Below are 18,114 nucleotides of genomic sequence, written 5' to 3'. Positions count from 1 at the left end.
GGGGGCACTCAAATCAAACTTGAAGTCATCGTCGAGCAGAAAAACGCCGAAAAGGGTAGTGTTTTCAACTGGCGCGGCCCTCGTCGCGCGTTATCAATTTCAAGCTTTTTGCAAAAAAATTGTAGCCTTTTTAGCCACTTACAAGTCCAGCAATAAGGGTAGTGAATTGCATGTTTGTTGGAAACAGTTTTCCAACTGATATTTTACATACACAGCAACTTTATTGGAAATATTGCTGAAAATAATAAAATCGGAGAAAAAGAGTCCTATTTATGGTATGTCCATGAAAAGTGGCCTTGTTTTATAATAAGTCAGTGAAAAGGGTCCTGTTTTATCAATGAAACGGGCCCTCCTGTATTTGTTTTCGTATCAGTGAAATAAGGGTCTATATTTTGAGTTGGTCAGTGAAAAGGGTTCCTATTTTGCTCTTAAGTCAGTGATAAGGGTTCATTTCATCAATGAAGGTCGGCGTTTATGGTTGGGAATTTGAGGGGCTGTTTGAGCATGACATAATAATGGTATATGTGAGTGTCCCCCGGGCTTTCACCATGTTCACTGTCGGTGAGCTTGAATTCATGCGAAAATGTACAGCAGTCGTCATAATTATAGTAATCATGGCGTACATGGCGACTCTTTTATTCGGGCTTCTATCTATCATCCAAAATAATAGTACCACATTGCTCATTGGTCTCGTCACATTCCTTGTCGTATGTGTGATTATAAAACAACGTAGCACCAAACGCAATGGATTGCCACCAAGTCCACCGACTTATCCACTCATCGGTAATCTCATTACCGTACTCCTAAGCTTTCTTTATGGTGAACGCTCACATGAAATGGTAACGAGATTATCTAAAACCTACGGGAAGATATTCTGCTTGAGCTTCGGAAGCAATGTGAGGTTGGTTTATCTTAATGATTTGAAATCTGTGTCAGAAGCATTTAAGAATCCGTTTTTGTCGGATCGAACACCGTCTGCTGCAGAGAGATTAACAGGTGCTCCTGGTAAGATCATCGTCAACAAATCGAAAATGCAATAAACATGATAAAGCAATAATATAATGTGCGATTTCAATAAAGAATGTTCGGCGACTAAACCTTCATCCAGTGTTGGGTGGGGCAAAATCCTTTTTTTTTCGCTCATCAATGAGGCAATTTTTTTTGTCTGACTAGTGGGCAAAGTTTTTTTTTTATCTGAAAACTCCCATCCCCTTTCCCCCTGAAAATCAAATGGTGCGCCGCTTATTCGCCACCGATGCAATGGTACGCATATTAAAGCTCGCATGAACGAAACGTGTCAGTCACCACTCGATCGGTGAACTCGGAATAAAACCGGAGATCTCCAAGTTTTTTATAAGTCTTTCACATGGTATTGTAGTACACCATTGTTCATTACATTCATGCAAAAAGTAGAAATTCGAGAAAATTTTGTGCGCTGTGGAGCAAATCACACATGGCTTAAAGACGCATTTCAAAAGCCATGGTCGTTAATCTCTCTAAATTAAAAAAAAACACTGTCTAGCTTATGGGAAAAGTTACACCTTTGAGATTTGAATGGCTACAGAATACAAAAGATGCACTCTTCAAAAATTGTATTGTGGTTCTTAAGATATGTTTAGTTTTATGAAGATGTTTCGTTTCGACACACTCATAGAAATTGTTCGTTGGCATTACTCAGTAAGTTGATGTAAGTCGTTGCGTCAACTTTTCGAGTAATGCCAACGCGTACAATTTTGAGTAAGTTAAACGCTGATTCGATATCATTATGTTGGTCACACTCATTTGCACTTACTTTATTGAGTTGTTACAACTCAGAAAATGAAACTAAGTTAGCATAATTTTCTAGAGGTGTGCTATAGTATACCAAATTTTGCACTTATTACAAAAATAATATTTGAATACTGCTAATTGTGCAGAAAATGATCCAATTATGTGAATTAAGTAACAAAGTACCAAATTGGAATAACTCAAAACAATAAGTACCAGTAACTTAATATGAACGAGTTACATCAACTTACATGTTGAGTTACAATAACTCAACTAATTGGTTCTTTGAACCTTGTTTATTTTTCTAAGTTCCCTGAACTTGAATTCAGAAGTTGGCATTACTTAAAAAGTTGACGCAACGACTTACATCAACTTTTCAAGTAATGCCAACAAAGTTGATTAGTTGACGGAACTTTTTGAGCTTTTTCAGCATTTTTTAAGTTCGGATAACTAAAATGAATTTTGTTTTGGCAACATTTCCACTATTTGTGAGTTGTCCAAACTTACTCCTTTTGAATTGCGCCAACAAGGGGAACAAGTCATTTCTATGAGCGCACTCTTTACATCGTAACACAAGAACCATGAATTATGTATAACTGCGATATTTGAATTTTCCATCTTTCGTCAAACCCGCTTCAAAATAACCAAATTTTCGCCAGAGGTCATTACTATAATTGAAGACCGAATTAAAAAGACTAGTTTGCGTATGACGTCCTGTCAATCAGACCAAAAATGCCATACTGCGCAGGTCAGCAACCAATCACGGCGCGCCTTTGTCATGACGTCAGACGCAAATTAGTCTTTTTAATTCGGTCTTTAATTATATTCACGATATCATCGACCAATTCAGCCAATTCACAACAACTAACTACTCTAACTATTATTGGAGGTTGGTTTAACAAAATATTACAATAAAAATAAATAAAAAGGAATAGGGCGAGCAAATCAACCTTGGGACTGGTGGGTAGACCCCTATAATTCATTCGTAAGTAGGACTACTTATAGTAAATGCACCACTCCTACAACCCAAACATCAGTCTTTTATGCTTTACGTCGATAATTCTGCTCAATACTGATCAGTTTAAACTGTTCCTTGTTTTAACAGGTATTTTCGGTGCATCTGGAGACGTATGGCATCATCAGCGACGCTTCGCTCTTTCCGTTTTTCGGAGCTTCGGCGTCCGTAGTGAAAGTTTTGGAGACAAAATAGCGATAGAAGTTCGCCAGCTAGCTAAAAAGTTCGCCAACTTTGACCTACGACCTTTTGACCCTCAGGAATATCTCATGTGTGCTACTTCTAATGTGATATGTTCCGTAATTTTTGGTCGGCGTTTTGAGTACGACGATGAAGAATTTAAACACCTGCTGGCAATCTTAGATACACGTTTACGGCTGATTGGACAAGGTGGTCTAATTAGTGCCATTCCGATACTACGATTTCTATTCTACCAATCAACGCAGAAAAATAACGAAATTCTTTTGGAATTGTTGAATTATTTCACCTCGATTATTGATAGTCATAAACTTGACAGGGCTCAGGCAGAAGGGTCTATTGAATGTAATGATCTCATAGATTTGTATCTCAGAGAAATCGACAAGAATCAAGGCGAAGATTCACCGTCGGATTTTGTTGACGAGCGCCATCTTGCGGCGCTTATTGAAAGTTTATTTTTAGCTGGAACGGAGACATCAGCGTCGACACTCCGCTGGACATTACTTAACATGGTCACTAAACCAGAGGTACAAAAACGAATCCAGGATGAAATAGAGGATGTGTGTGGCGCTGATAGGCTACCGTCATATGCTGACCAGGAGAAAATGCCTTACACGCACGCAGTTATCTTGGAGGTTTCACGGCTTCACAGCATTACTATCCTCGGTAAGCCCTATTTGTCCGGCTGCCAGTGGGTATGACGTTGTTTTGGTGTCCATAGTTTTGTTTTTGATGGATAGTGCTTCTCAATACCACCAACTTCAAAAATAAGTTTACTGGACCTTTGTCAGCATTGAGCATTTTGAGATATGGTCGGTCAAAGTTCATACAGAGATCAAAATTCAAACTGCTCAAATGCTGTTGAAAAGTTTTACAAATTATTCCTCTTGTCATGGCGATCCAGAAAAAGTATAAGTTTACCTATCTGTTCTAGATATTCCCTTCTAGAGTTATAAGCAGAAAGATCAAAGGTCACTATTTGACCTCCACAGGGGTCAAACCTGAAAAATAATCTGATTTTTATGAAAATAGTCTCAAATTTTTCGTCTCCTATAAACACTTAAAAAAAGAATAGTTAATAATAGTCATAACATAATAAGACCTCGTATGGAGCCTTGTGGGACTCCAGGTACCGTCTGTTAGCAAACATAGTCATAACATAATAAGACTTCGTGTGGAGCCTTATAGGACACAGGGTACCGTCTGTTAGCAAACATAATCATAACATAATAAGGCTTCGTATGGAGCCTTATAGGACACCGGGTACCGTCTACTAGCAAACATAGTCATAACATAATAAGGGCTCGTACGGAGCCTTATAGGACACCGGGTACCGTCTGCTAGCAAACATAATCATAACATAATAAGACTTCGTATGGAGCTTTATAGGACACCGGGTACCGTCTGCTAGTAGCAAACATAATCATAACATAATAAGGCTTCGTATGGAGCCTTGTGGGACACCGGGTACCGTCTGCTAGCAAACATGGTCATAGCATAATAAGGCCTCGTACGGAGCCTTATAGGACACCGGGTATCGTCTGCTGGCAAACATAATCATAACATAATACGGCTTTGTATGGAGCCTTGTGGGACACCGGGTACCGTCTGCTAGCAAACATAATCATAACATAATAAGGCCTCGAACGGAGCCTTGTGGGATACCGGGTACCGTCTGCTAGCAAACATGGTCATAACATAACAAGGCCTCGTATGGAGCCTTGTGGGATACCAGGTACCGTCTGCTAGCAAACATAATCATAACATAATAAGGCCTCGTATGGAGCCTTGTGGGACACAAGGTACCGTCTGCTAGCAAACATAATCATAACATGATAAGGCCTCGTACGGAGCCTTGTGGGACACCGGGTACCGTCTGCTAGCAAACATGTTCATAACATAATAAGGCCTCGTATGGAGCCTTGTGGGACACCAGGTACCGTCTGCTAGCAAACATAGTCATAACATAATAAGGTCTCGTATGGAGCCTTATAGGACACCGGGTACCGTCTGCTAGAACATAATCATAACATAACAAGGCCTCGTATGGAGCCTTGTGGGACACCAGGTACCGTCAGCTAAAAAACATAATCATAACATAAAAAGGCCTCGTATGGAGCCTTGTGGGACACCAGGTACCGTCTGCTAGCAAACATAGTCATAACATAATAAGGCTGGGTATGGAGCCTTATGGGACACCAGGTACCGTCTGTTAGCAAACATAATCATAACATGATAAGGCCTCGTACGGAGCCTTATGGGACACCGGGTACAGTCTGCTAGCAAACATAATCATAACATAATAAGGCCTCGTACGGAGCCTTATGAGACACCGGGTAGCAGACGGTACCTGGTGTCCCACAAGGCTCCATACGAGGCCTTATTATGTTATGACTATGTTTGCTAGAAGACGGTACCTGGTGTCCCACAAGGCTCCATACGAGGCCTTATTATGTTATGACTATGTTTGCTAGCAGACGGTACCTGGTGTCCCACAAGGCTCCATACGAGGCCTTATTATGTTATGACCATGTTTGCTAGAAGCGGTACCTGGTGTCCCACAAGGCTCCATACGAGTATGTTTTATTATGTTATGACTCATGTTTGCTAGAAGACTATGGTACCTGGTGTCCCATAAGGCTCCATACGAGGCCTTATTATGTTATGACTATGTTTGCTAGAAGACGGTACTGGTGTCCCACAAGGCTCTACATACATGCTATTGCCATACCTTACTTATTATGTTATGACTATGTTGCTACTAGCAGACGGTACCTGATATCCCATAAGGCTCCATACGAAGCCTTATTATGTTTTGGTGTGTTCTCATGGAATTTCATCTACCATATCTACTGCAAGGCTTCATATATATTAGGCCCTTTTTATGCATAGGCCTGCAATTTGTTCAATGGTTCTCATCTCAATCATGCACCCCAGTTTTTTGAGATTTTCTAACACACCTAATTTATATGATACCTTCTTTTCATTTAGGTGTTCCACACTTCGCTTGCCAAGATGCAATCATTCAAGGTTTCCGTGTTCCAAAAGGCTCTATCGTCATATCCAACCTGTGGGGAATATTGCATGACCCGGATGTCTGGAAAGACCCGTATGAATTTCGACCAGAAAGATTTCTTGACGATGAGGGCGCTGTCAACGTGCCGATGGAATGGATACCCTTTTCAATAGGTAGGCATACAATCATAGCTGTTCTAGGAAGTCTCCGGCAATCATTATGCCTTATCTGTTAGGAAAATTATTATCAAGCACAAATCACATGGTTTTTGTTTTAAACAAACTCATATTGACCATAAAAACACCCGTCATACTGCAGTTACTGTCCGTTTTCCTATACACAATACACAGTGCTCTTTCCCATTGACGCGTGACCTCTACAAATAGCCCTACGTTATAAGTATGGGGATATGACTAGTTAACGTCGCTGTGTGAAAAATAACCGGCCAATATTAAAAGTACTCTTAAGTTCTAGAAAATATAGTTTTTTAACATGTCCTGAATTTTTAGCTAATTTAGATGTTTGGAAATATTCGTACTTTGGTGTTTTAGTTAATGTTATAGGTAATAGTACATTGCCTAGTTAACGTCGCTGTGTGAAAAATAACCGGCCAATATTAAAAGTACTCTTCTAAAATTCTAGACAATATAGTTTTGTAACATGTCCTAAATTTTTAGCTAATTTAGGTGTTTGGAGAGGGTCGTACTTTTGTGTTTTAGGAAGGATATGTAAACGACAGATAACACCAAAAATTTGAAGAAATTATTTCCAAACCGTGTTAAGGGCTGGGGTATGAACGTTTGGACAGTATTTATTTTGGGACATTAGAGCACATCAGACATATCGAATTGCATTCTGAATACGAAGAATGTCATTCTGATATCAAATAATTTTGAATTTTGAAATTCGCAATTTAATACACATTTTATGGCAAATCATTAAAAATTGATATTTTTGATATTTAACAGTACTTGAAGTAAACTTTATAAATCTGATGATTTATACTTAAAGTGTATGTAGGTGGGTTGAAAAGCCGACGATCAATTGAAAATTTTGACCTTTCGTATCGAAGATATGGATTTTTTTCAAAAACACCAAAAAAAATTAGGTCTTTTTGGGAAAAAAATCCATATCTTCAATATGAAAGGTCAAAATTTTCAATTGACCGTCGGCTTTTCCTCCCTGCTACATACACTTTAAGAATATATCATTAGATTTATATAATTTACTTCGAGGACTGTTATATATCAAAAATTCGAAAAATATCAAATTTTTTTTATTTTTCATAAAATTTGTATTATATTGTGATTTTCAAAAAATGAAAATTATTTGATATCAGAAAGACATGCTTCGTATTCAGAATACAATTCGATAGGTCTGAGGTGCTCTCATGTGCCACAAAAAATACTATCGAAACGCAATAAACGCTCATTTGAGATCCCTTAAGTCAACAATCATTATGTTGCTCATTTTCAAGAATGCTGGTTTACAAAAAGCACGCCATTGTCTCATTTCGTGAACAAAAGTACACATACCATTGTTTCCTTTCGTTTCCTTTATAATCGGTTACCCAACTGAAGCTATAATACAAACTTTATTGCGATATCGCACATGAAACCAGTCACATGTGCACAGCCAGAGAAGATCCGATTTAATCAGTTGAGCTGTTTCAATGAGTGTTAACTTGGTTTAATAGCTTTTAATGGGGTTAAGTCCTGCAAAGGTCGAGATGAATTCTACTGTAGACATGACTGCATCATGTGTCTCAACACGCGATATTCAAAATTCACGGGCGCCGAAATTGTCTGATGCAATGACGTCGAAGGAGGTCATTGCCCTAGACAATTTCGGCGCGGGAATTTAAATATCGCGTGTTGAGAGAGGACTGTTTTTATAAGTTTTTTATGGTCAATGTGAGTTTGTTTTAAATAAAATCATGTGATTCGTGCTTGATAATTATTGTTCTAACATATAAGGCATAATATCGTGGTTGCCGGAGACTTCCTTTAAATCAGAAGTGACCAGGATTGGTTGATTTAAATGGCGATTTCAATCGAATGTTTTATAATCGGGGATTTAAATCTGAGTTTTTAAGTTTATTAATTATGGAAATTCAATCCGTTTTGGTTGATTAATAACCGTCTGCTGTAGCCTATGTTTTTGTATTTAGATTTCATCATTTGAAATACCACTGAATTACCACCAATTTTCACATGATTTATACATTTATTTTGCATTTGAATGAAAATTGGTATTGGTATTGATAAAGTAGATATCTACTGCCGATATTGGTTTTGTTGAAGTAGCTATCTACTGCTGATATTGGTAATGATGAAATAGCTATCTACTTCTGACATTGGCATGAAGTAGCTATTTACTGCTGATATTGATGAAGTAACGTTCTACTGCTGACATTGGCACGGATGAATTAGATATCTACTGCTGATATCAGTGTTGATGGAGTAGCTATCTACTGCTGATATTGGTATTGATGGAGTAGCTGATATTAGTATTGAGGAAGCAGATATCTATTGCTGATATCAGTGTTGATAAAGTAGCCATCTACTGCCGATATTGGCATTGATGAAGTAGCTTTCTAATGCTGATATTAGTACGGATGAAGTAGATATCTACTGCTGATATCAGTGTTGATAGAGTAGCTATCTACTGCTGATATTGGTATTGATGAATTGATGAATTAGCTATCTATTGCTGATATTGTATTGATGAAGTAGCTATCTACTGCTGATAATGGTATTGATGAAGTAGACATCTACTGCTGATATTGGTGTTGCTGAAGTAGCTATCTACTGCTGATATTGGTATTGATATCTACTGCTGACATATCAGTATTGATAAAGTATCTACTGCCGATATTGGTATTGATGAAGTAGTTATCTACTGCTGGTACTGGCATTGGTGACGAAGCCATCTACTTCTGAAGTAGCTTTCTACTGCTGATATTGGTACAGATGTAGCAGATATCTACTGCTGATATCAATGTCCATGAAGTAGCTATCTACTGCTGATAATGGTATTGATGAAGTAGCTATCTACTGCTGATATTGATATTGATAAAGTAACTATCTACTGCTTATATTGCTATTGATGCAGTATATAGCTATCTTCTGCTGATATTGGTTTTGATGAATTAACTATCTACTGCTGATTTTGGTATTGATAAAGTATCACAGCTGTCTACTGTTGATATTGGTTTTGATGAAGTCGCTATCTACTGCTGATATTGGTATTGATAAAGTATCATGGTTGTCTACTGTTGATATTTGAATTGATGAAGTAGTTATCTACTGCTGATATTGGTATTAATGAAGTAGCGATCTCCGGCTGATATATCAGAAGCAATACTAGCATCTTCATCTCCGAGTGCTTCAGATTAATCATTTATTCTGCTTGCATGTCTTCTCTGCAGGTCGCCGTGTTTGCTTGGGAGAAAAATTGGCCAAGATGGAGCTGTTTATATTCACGACTCATCTACTGGGCCGATTCTCATTCCCAAAACCAGATGATGTAAAAAGTTATGATTTCCGAGGAAGAAGTGGCGCTGTATTGACCCCTACACCTTTCAAAATATGTGCCATCCCCAAGGGTAGGCCCACTTGTGAATAGGAGGCTCCATTTACTTGGCCACTTGTCTGACACGGAAAACGCTAACCCTACTGTCCTAACCCTTTAAAAAGCTGTAGCGTAGCCAGCGGGGAACAAAACATGACAGACAAAGTGCCCCCCTGACAAAAAAGCAAAGCAAAAAAGGGTCAACTGAGGAGCCTGTTTTCAAAGTTCACCCCGTTCGTGGGCTAAAATTGTGTAAAATACACTGCAAAAACAAGTGTTTATATTTAAACACCATATTGTGTTTATCAGAGCAACACTTAATAAACACATAATTCATGTTAATGGTCTAACACTAATCTTCATAAATTAACACTTGGTGTTATATTACAAACACTAATGTTTGTAATATAACACCAAGTGTTAATTTATGAACATTAGTGTTAGAAAAATTAACATTAGTGTTAGACCATTAACATGAATTATGTGTTTATTAAGTGTTGCTCTGATAAACACAATATGGTGTTTAAATATAAACACTTGTTTTTGCAGTGTACACTTTGTTACGCGCCTACGCACGCACATTGTCCCAATAAAGCCCTTTTCACCCTGATCGTAGCCAGTCGGGAACAGAAATCTGCCCCTCTGACAAAAAAAAATGAAAGAGAAAATCGTAAAGGCAAAGGGAAAAAAGGGGGCAAGGAGCCCGTTTTCCACCAAAGTTCACCACGATCACGGGCCAAAATAGTGTAAAATACAAATTATTTTTGCTGGCAACGTGCGCACATTCCCCAATAAAGCCGTTTTCACATTGGGCTGTAAAATACACAAATTTGTACAGTGTCCCATTAATTTGAATAAGTCTTTTTTGGTAACTCGAAGACTTCACATGTAGTCTCCACGAGTCAAAATAATGTAACCAGGATTTTTTTTGTATTTTCACTCGATATTTTCACCCCCCCCCCCACACACACACACACACCAAGAAAGCTGGCTACGCCCCTGATTGAGAAATGTGGAATAGAAAATCATTGTAGGCCTATGCAGATTCACTCAGATTTCGCAGCTTCAGAGCATGCTCTGCGTGCTAGTCATAATGCTTGAACATAAAAAGTTTAAGCCTAAGTTTTTAGATTTTTAGCTATGTTAAAACTACTAGGCTTGTTTGTCCTCACTTTAGTGTATTTTTCATGTTGATTTCAAATTTGCCGGAAAAAGCTTTCCGCAAATGCCAGATTGTTTAAGGCTCAGCAACAATTTGTATGAATGTGTCAGGATGTAGCTAAAAAACGCAAAATGGTTTTACTATAGCACATCACCTAATGCGAAGCGGCAAAATAACATGTAAATTTTTAATTTGAGCCTTAACACGTAATTCAATGGGATTTAACAGCGTATCGCCATAGGGGCGTGGGAGGCACGTGCCCCTTCCCCCATCGATTGCACAATTTTAAAAATCCCATAGGAAAATTGCCGAAAAACGCCCCCCCCAATCAGACCTGGTGCCTCCCCCGGTACCCCAGGTCAACATAAAAAGTGGTAACCATGTGTGTTCTAAATTTCGCGGAAAAGGAGTATTTTGTTGACTGAAATCGCGGACCGCGAAATCGCGAAAAAAGGGGGTATTCTGAGCATTGTCTCCGCGAAATTTTTAAAAAAAGGGGTATTTCACGAATTCTACGACCGACCGAGTGATATTTTTCCTTGGTTTTTAATTCTGTTCGAATTCTGATGCATGTAAGTTTTATTTTGTATCGTTGTTTCTCTCCCCTGTTGCACTTGAAGTTTGGCGTGCGCCGGTTCGTTCGTGAAGTAAATAAATCAAAGTAAGCTTACCGGGGCATTTGACATGTGTCAAACTAAGATATTTTAATATTTTATGTACATAATATGAACATGCATGATGTTCCTAGATAATGTAGAAGCTGTACATGCACGATGATCTCCCAGAGGTGTCTGAACTGGGATAACCTGGATGGGAACCTGGACTGATACCACAAAATTGTACATTTGAATTTCTACTATCTGTTTCTGTATGTGTTTAAGATATATCTGATCTGAGTATCCAACCCATAGTGTTGTGCAGCCTGAGGTCTTGTGTCAAAACTTGGGTACCACAATACTTTAAAGGAACCTCTGTACACAAAACTTCGAGGGATTGTTCCTCTTTGGTTCATTTTCAATTAAAATCAGTATACAGGCATTGTAATTACCCCAGTTAATAACACAGGATCATCTGGGAGTACAACAGACACAAAGTAGGCCTAATGTTCATACTTGCACATTTTGTACTTAATATATTAAAATATTTGGAGTCATTGAAAAGGGGTGTCTGGAAATCTTCTCATTGAAAACCTTGAAAAGGGGTATTTTTTACCCTGATTTTGTCAGTGATTTGGCAAAAAAGGGGGGTAAAATCAATGAAAAATCAGTGAAAAGGGGGTTTTGAAAAAGGAAGAACACACATGGTTACCACTTTTTATGTTGACCTGGGGTACCGGGGTGCCTCCCCCCAATCATGGTCGGTGCCCACTCCCCAATATGACGATCCACGCTAAGCCACTGACGCGATCTGTCTCAGACAACGGCCTAGAAGCCCTAATTTGAATGCTGGCTGTCTTGTCATGCTTGTAAAGATTCAACAACTATCCTATTCAATTGCGATATTTGTTAGACCCGCATTTATTTTAATGCTATGAACAATGAAGTATGCCATGCGAAAGGTGAACAATATAATTTTAAATTAAAAACCAAAAAGAAGCGGATCGTTTTAGCAACCAAATGTTGTAAAAATGTATAAAAATAAATTAGTTTTTTAATACTACCAGAATTGCAATATAAAACATTTGCGTGATTAGGCCTAGTAGCCCATTCAAGCAATACTTTTTTTTCTGTAGAGTTTAAATACAAATTTATCTTGTGCATATAACGCATCAGTGTGCTGCATTTTTAACTTTTCCTTTGAACAAAAGAGCCCGCCAGTATGATGATGTTCGACATCTTTATAACGATAACATTTCATTTCGCAGTCCGAATGAGGAATAACCCGTAGTATTCCTCATTCAACCCAATTCAATGCATGACCTCGGAGTTACCTGCATGACTTTGGCGGGCTATTTTGAAACAGTCATGGTTGCACATGCAGGCACTTCTTTTGAAAGTCCTAAACAGTACGACAGCAACTTAGCTCACTTCCGGTAATTTTTACCGGCGTGACCTCTGCTGTATGTTACGTAACGTAATGTTGAAAATCAGGTGGCAAATACGGTTTTTCAGAAAACATCAACAAAATGGAATACACGAGTCGTTCCTCCCTTCATTTCCATATTGAGCCCATAGATAAGATATGAAACATGAGTATAAGGCAAAGAATAACGTGTAAAAGTTGAATTATTGTGGAAAAAATGAATGCTTTTGGAGCGCGAAGTAGCCTAAAAAATGAGAGAAAATGCATGTCACGATCACTAAAATGGTTATATCTACAGCTTGGAGGAAACGCCGCGCCGGTCTAATGCTTTTCTGTTATGATAAACATTAATTAACCAGAGCTTGTATTAAATTTTCAGCGAAAATGAGCGGTGGAACAACCTAGTCGTAGGTTGAAAAGTTGTGTTCTTTGAGTCCTCGTGTCGTACGCGCACGTTGCTTCACGAAATGGATCCCAGCCGGCGCTGTCTATTATGCATGTTATATTGATCAATATAGCAATTAAAAACGTCTATTTTTATATATTTTATTAATGCAAAATACTCTATTGTGTAACAAAATATTGTAGTCGTCAAAGAAGGTAGTATCATCTCCTTTAACTGAAGTACAAGCAGTTTTAAAAAGACTATTGTTGAGTGAGATACCGTGACATGTTGAACGAGAAATAAGATAGCACAATAATACCCGTTGCAAGAACAAGATGCGATGGCTTAGTGGACAGAGCGAAGGTCTTCAGTGCGGAAGGTTGAGAGTTCGATTCCCATCATGTTATATGCTTAGAATTTTTCAGTTCGTTTTTCTTTCTTTTTCTCTCCCTTTTGTCTTTAATAATATAGGCCTAATGAATGTCAGCTTGAAGGCCCGCCTTTTTCATGATTTATTTCTTGTTGCTAAGTATTTCATATTTGGGCCTAATCCTACATTCGATTTGATATCTTTTTTAAAAATTGCATTTAAGTTCAGTAGCTTTCAATATGAAATAATTCCAAATAAAGCATGTCAAACTTAAGTAATTTTTAAGTTCAAGATTATATACTCGGAGTAGGATTATCAAATAAAGGAACATCAACACAGATTTTCACGATTTTTTAATTGGACTAGACCCCTCCCCTATCGACAACATATTTTATGAGCTTTTATGCATACATATTAAATCACGAGAAGCACGAATTTCAAACCTAATATTTTGGCATATTTGTCATTTTTACACAATGTCTAACTTACACCTCGGATTACACCTAATTGGAATCAGCCAAGTTCGTTTTCCAGATAGAGCAACTAACTTTGATGTCTTATTTAATCCCCCATAGAACACCACAGTTAAGCGGTCAAGATATTAGGTGCTTTCTTTCATTTTATCTCGCTACTCCTGCTTCAAATGTAACGTGAAAACCTTCCTGACAGTTATTTATTAATATTATAAATATTGTTATCATTTTTGGAATAACAAAACTTCAAATTTAATAAAAATATGAAAACTAGGATTTAAAAAAATGAGTTAAAATAAAATCAAAATTCAAAGAGAGGTGCTAGCGGGGTTCGAACCAAGATCGAACTTCCAAATTTTTAATTTACCCCCGGTATTTACCACCAAGCCATACCAGTGATTTGATAGACGGTAATAATAGCAATGTTATTCCCACTCATGGCTCACTCGTGAATTCTATTTCTGGAATGAATTAAGGGCTGGGGTATGAACGTTTGGACAGTATTTATTTTGGGACATTAGAGCACATCAGACATATCGAATTGCATTCTGAATACGAAGAATGTCCTTCTGATATCAAATAATTTTGAATTTTGAAATTCGCAATTTAATACACATTTTATGGCAAATCATTAAAATTGATATTTTGATATTTAACAGTACTTGAAGTAAACTTTATAAATCTGATGATTTATACTTAAAGTGTATGTAATTGTACACGATAAAATGTAAACGATCAATTGAAAATTTTGACCTTTCGTATTGAAGATATGGATTTTTTCCCAAAACACCAAAAAAATTAGGTCTTTTTGGGAAAAAATCCATATCTTCAATATGAAAGGTCAAAATTTTCAATTGACCGTCGGCTTTTCCTCCCTGCTACATACAATTTAAGAATATATCATTAGATTTATATAATTTACTTTGAGGACTGTTATATATCAAAAATTCGAAAAATATCAAATTTTTATAATTTGTCATAAAATTTGTATTATATTGTGATTTTCAAAAAATGAAAATTATTTGATATCAGAAAGACATGCTTCGTATTCAGAATACCATTCTATAGGTCTGAGGTGCTCTCATGTGCCATAAAAAATACTATCGAAACGCAATAAACGCTCATTTTAGATCCCTTAACACCGTCCAAATAATGTAACACAAACCTTTATGCTGACTTTAAAATTGTTTAAACGTTGGAAGTATTATTTTCAAGGTAAATACCCAACAATGGACAATTGACAATGCAAGCTTCTTTGCAGGAAAAACATCGATCGGCCTTACAATATATTGCGTGACAGTAGTCACGCACAAAGATAAACATTTCAACGTGTTCAATATACGACTAAAAATATACCCCAACCAAAATTAATAAAAATTTTCAGGCAAGCTCACTTTAGTTATTCTATAACATGACACCCATTTTTGATTCCGGCGCTTTTTCTTGCTTGATGATATGAACATTTTTGTGTTCGTGACATGCTATTTTTCTCATTTTCCGAGCTACTTTGGACATGTTTAAGCTTCTTTATTGTCCATTTAATTCAACTTTTACAAGTTATTTGTTGCTTTACACAATGTTTGATATGTTATCTGTGGTTAGGGTACATAAATGGAGCAATATACAACCCGCGTCTTCCATTTCTGGAGCTATTTTGATAAAACGTGTTTGCCGGCTAAAATTTCAACATTGCGTTACGTAACTCGTGTTCACCAACCCGTATAAATTTTCTGTCGAACAAAAGCGGTCACGAAGTTGCTGTACTGTACACAATGTATAGCAGTCGTTGATAGGATATGCAGCTTATAGAACACGATAACATTTAATTATGCAGTCATGTCTACAGCAGAATTCACCACGACCTTTGCAGGATTTAAACCCCATTAAACCAAAATAAACCTAATTGAAAACAGCTCAACTATGTTAAATCAGGGATGTGTCTCATAGCCCTGGTTAAATCCATAAACATATGTTTCTGGCTTACCTGTGCGATTTGCAATGTGCTGTGATGAAATAGGTATTATAAATTCAGTTGGAAAGCAAACGCACAGTAAACAATACTGAGCGTGGCCTTTGTTTCCGAAATGAGAACAATAGTGTGCATATTGTTATCCAGCCATGTTGATATTACAACTCATGTCAAACTTGTCACAGTAATTGTGATCGTATGACACAAGTAAATGAGAAACATGTGATTTTAGACTTTTCTCTGAGTGTGAGTAAGCTTGTATACGACATCGAGGTCAATGGTCATCGACATTTATACTGCCTCCACGGGAGTAGTGAGGGCAGCTATATAGCCTGCGCGTTGTAGTCCATACAGGACCAACGCAATATAAAATCAGAATTTTGGTCAGATTTTGAGTTCAAGACGCACGCTTCTTTCTCAAGACGCTATAGCTATCGACTATCATATCTGTTCAACACGTATATTCAAGTGCAAGGAACTACATCTGGTTTCTTTAGTCATTTACTGGAGATATTCATCATTTTCTACCCCGGTATCCAAAGATTTTCGTCTGATATCAAAATCGTGCATAGCACATTCACGTGTATCGATCCCAGGTATTTATTTTGGGCGAACTTCGCTATTCCGAAGATTCGCTATTCCGAAGGTTCGCTATTCCGAAGGTTCACTATTCCGAAAATTAAAAAGGTTCTTTATTACGAAGGTTCTCTATTACGAAAACAGAAAAGGTTCTCTATTCCGAATATGAAAAAATGGGTTCTCTATTCCGAAAACGAAAGAAGGATCTTTATTCCGAAATAAGTGACCATGTTCTCTATTCCGAATATGAAAAAGGGTACTCCATTCCAAAATCTAAAACAGGTTCTTTATTCCGAAATGATGCCCGTAAAGGAAAAAGGGGATTAGTGAGTAGGCCTATGTAAAGCGAGAGGACCCCTTTATTTTAGTATCTCTGCTGTACCAAGTAATTATTAACCACGGCGATGTCGCTGTGCATCAGTGCCCATTAAAAATGATCAGTTATTGACAGCGCCATCTACGTCAGCTACCAATAGGAAGCAGCCGACGTCATAGGTCAAAGCTGGTCATTCAATTTGAGAAAGTGCTGTGTTACAGCACGAAACGTCATTGATTGAGGTATGTTAACATCACCTTTATTTAGATTTGTTTAAGAACATTTTCATATAATTTTATTGTTTACTTTTGAATAAAAAAACAAGTCACAAGCAGGGCCCGGTTCACATTATAATTCACACTGACACATGCATTCAACTTAATAGACTATTGTCTTCTGTTTGCATTTATTGCAACATTTATTTCCCGAAATAAATTTGGGCTTGTAAATTTTATGTGGGGCTGGTTACTTTTTGGAGTTACATGCCCGAACGGCTAGTGCAAAAAGGTCAAGATCAAGCCTTGGTATCACCAGGGCGATGTGACTTCATAAGGGCAATGTCGGGGATTATAGGACACAATTGATGGGGAGAGATGAGGTCCGACCAGGTCCGACCGAATCTCCTACACAGGTTAGGCTCCCTGTGGAGGGGCGGAACCAAACTGGCTGATGTGGAGACTAAGCCAGTTTGCGTCGGTCTGATACTCGTCTTTGACCATGCGCAGATCTGGCTGGTCAGGAAGATATTTAATATCCCGAATTTATAATATGCCTACCAGTTCCATCTATAACCGATTTGCTAGAGAATATTTGTTAACATGTTTAATAAATTCGTATTAATCGTATAATAAAATGTGGCCAAATGTATATTTGTGTACATAGTGTGTGGATCCACTCTTCTACGGACTTGGCTACTAAGCATGTCGGGAAGGATATGGCGGTATGCTGACCTGGGTCAATATGTTCTGGGCAGATGAGGTCCGACCAATTGCCTACGACCTTGTGTGCGATCATGTGTAACAGGCAATTCCCGATAATATAGAGATTCCCTGGTATCACATGAATAGCTGACATAGCGTAGGGCCTATATTAAAGCCATAATGTAGGCTACGAATTTGTTGTTTTTGCCCGGGGGGGCACTCAACTTTGGAAGTGACGGTATGTGCCTGTCAATAGGCCCCCTCTTTTGAAGTCGACTATACCCGATGACCCCCCTTTTTTAAAAGCCATACCCGATGACCCCCCCTTTTTTTATTTGCGGCTACCCAA

General features: G+C 37.8%; 1 protein-coding gene across 1 annotated transcript; it reads left to right on the top strand.

Annotated features, from left to right (window-relative positions):
• Positions 1-614: 614 nt before the first annotated feature.
• On the top strand, positions 615-9,623 carry LOC140162071 (cytochrome P450 2U1-like). Its single transcript, XM_072185360.1, has 4 exons — positions 615-1,005; positions 2,873-3,646; positions 5,972-6,169; positions 9,427-9,623. The coding sequence occupies exons 1-4, from the start codon at positions 615-617 to the stop codon at positions 9,621-9,623; spliced, it is 1,560 nt and encodes a 519-aa protein (XP_072041461.1).
• Positions 9,624-18,114: the final 8,491 nt, after the last annotated feature.

The sequence above is a fragment of the Amphiura filiformis genome, chromosome 10, assembly GCF_039555335.1.
Source record: "Amphiura filiformis chromosome 10, Afil_fr2py, whole genome shotgun sequence".
Taxonomy (NCBI): domain Eukaryota; kingdom Metazoa; phylum Echinodermata; class Ophiuroidea; order Amphilepidida; family Amphiuridae; genus Amphiura; species Amphiura filiformis.
Note: the sequence above shows the minus strand (reverse complement) of the source record. Positions and strands in the feature narration are given on the sequence as shown.

Bases quoted from the DNA above. Each gene is read 5' to 3' on its own strand.
- LOC140162071 (XM_072185360.1), top strand. From the start codon at position 615: ATGGCGTACATGGCGACTCTTTTATTCGGGCTTCTATCTATCATCCAA. The intron at 1,006-2,872 runs GTAAGATCATCG...TTGTTTTAACAG, and splicing joins GAGATTAACAGGTGCTCCTG to GTATTTTCGGTGCATCTGGA. The intron at 3,647-5,971 runs GTAAGCCCTATT...CTTTTCATTTAG, and splicing joins TCACAGCATTACTATCCTCG to GTGTTCCACACTTCGCTTGC.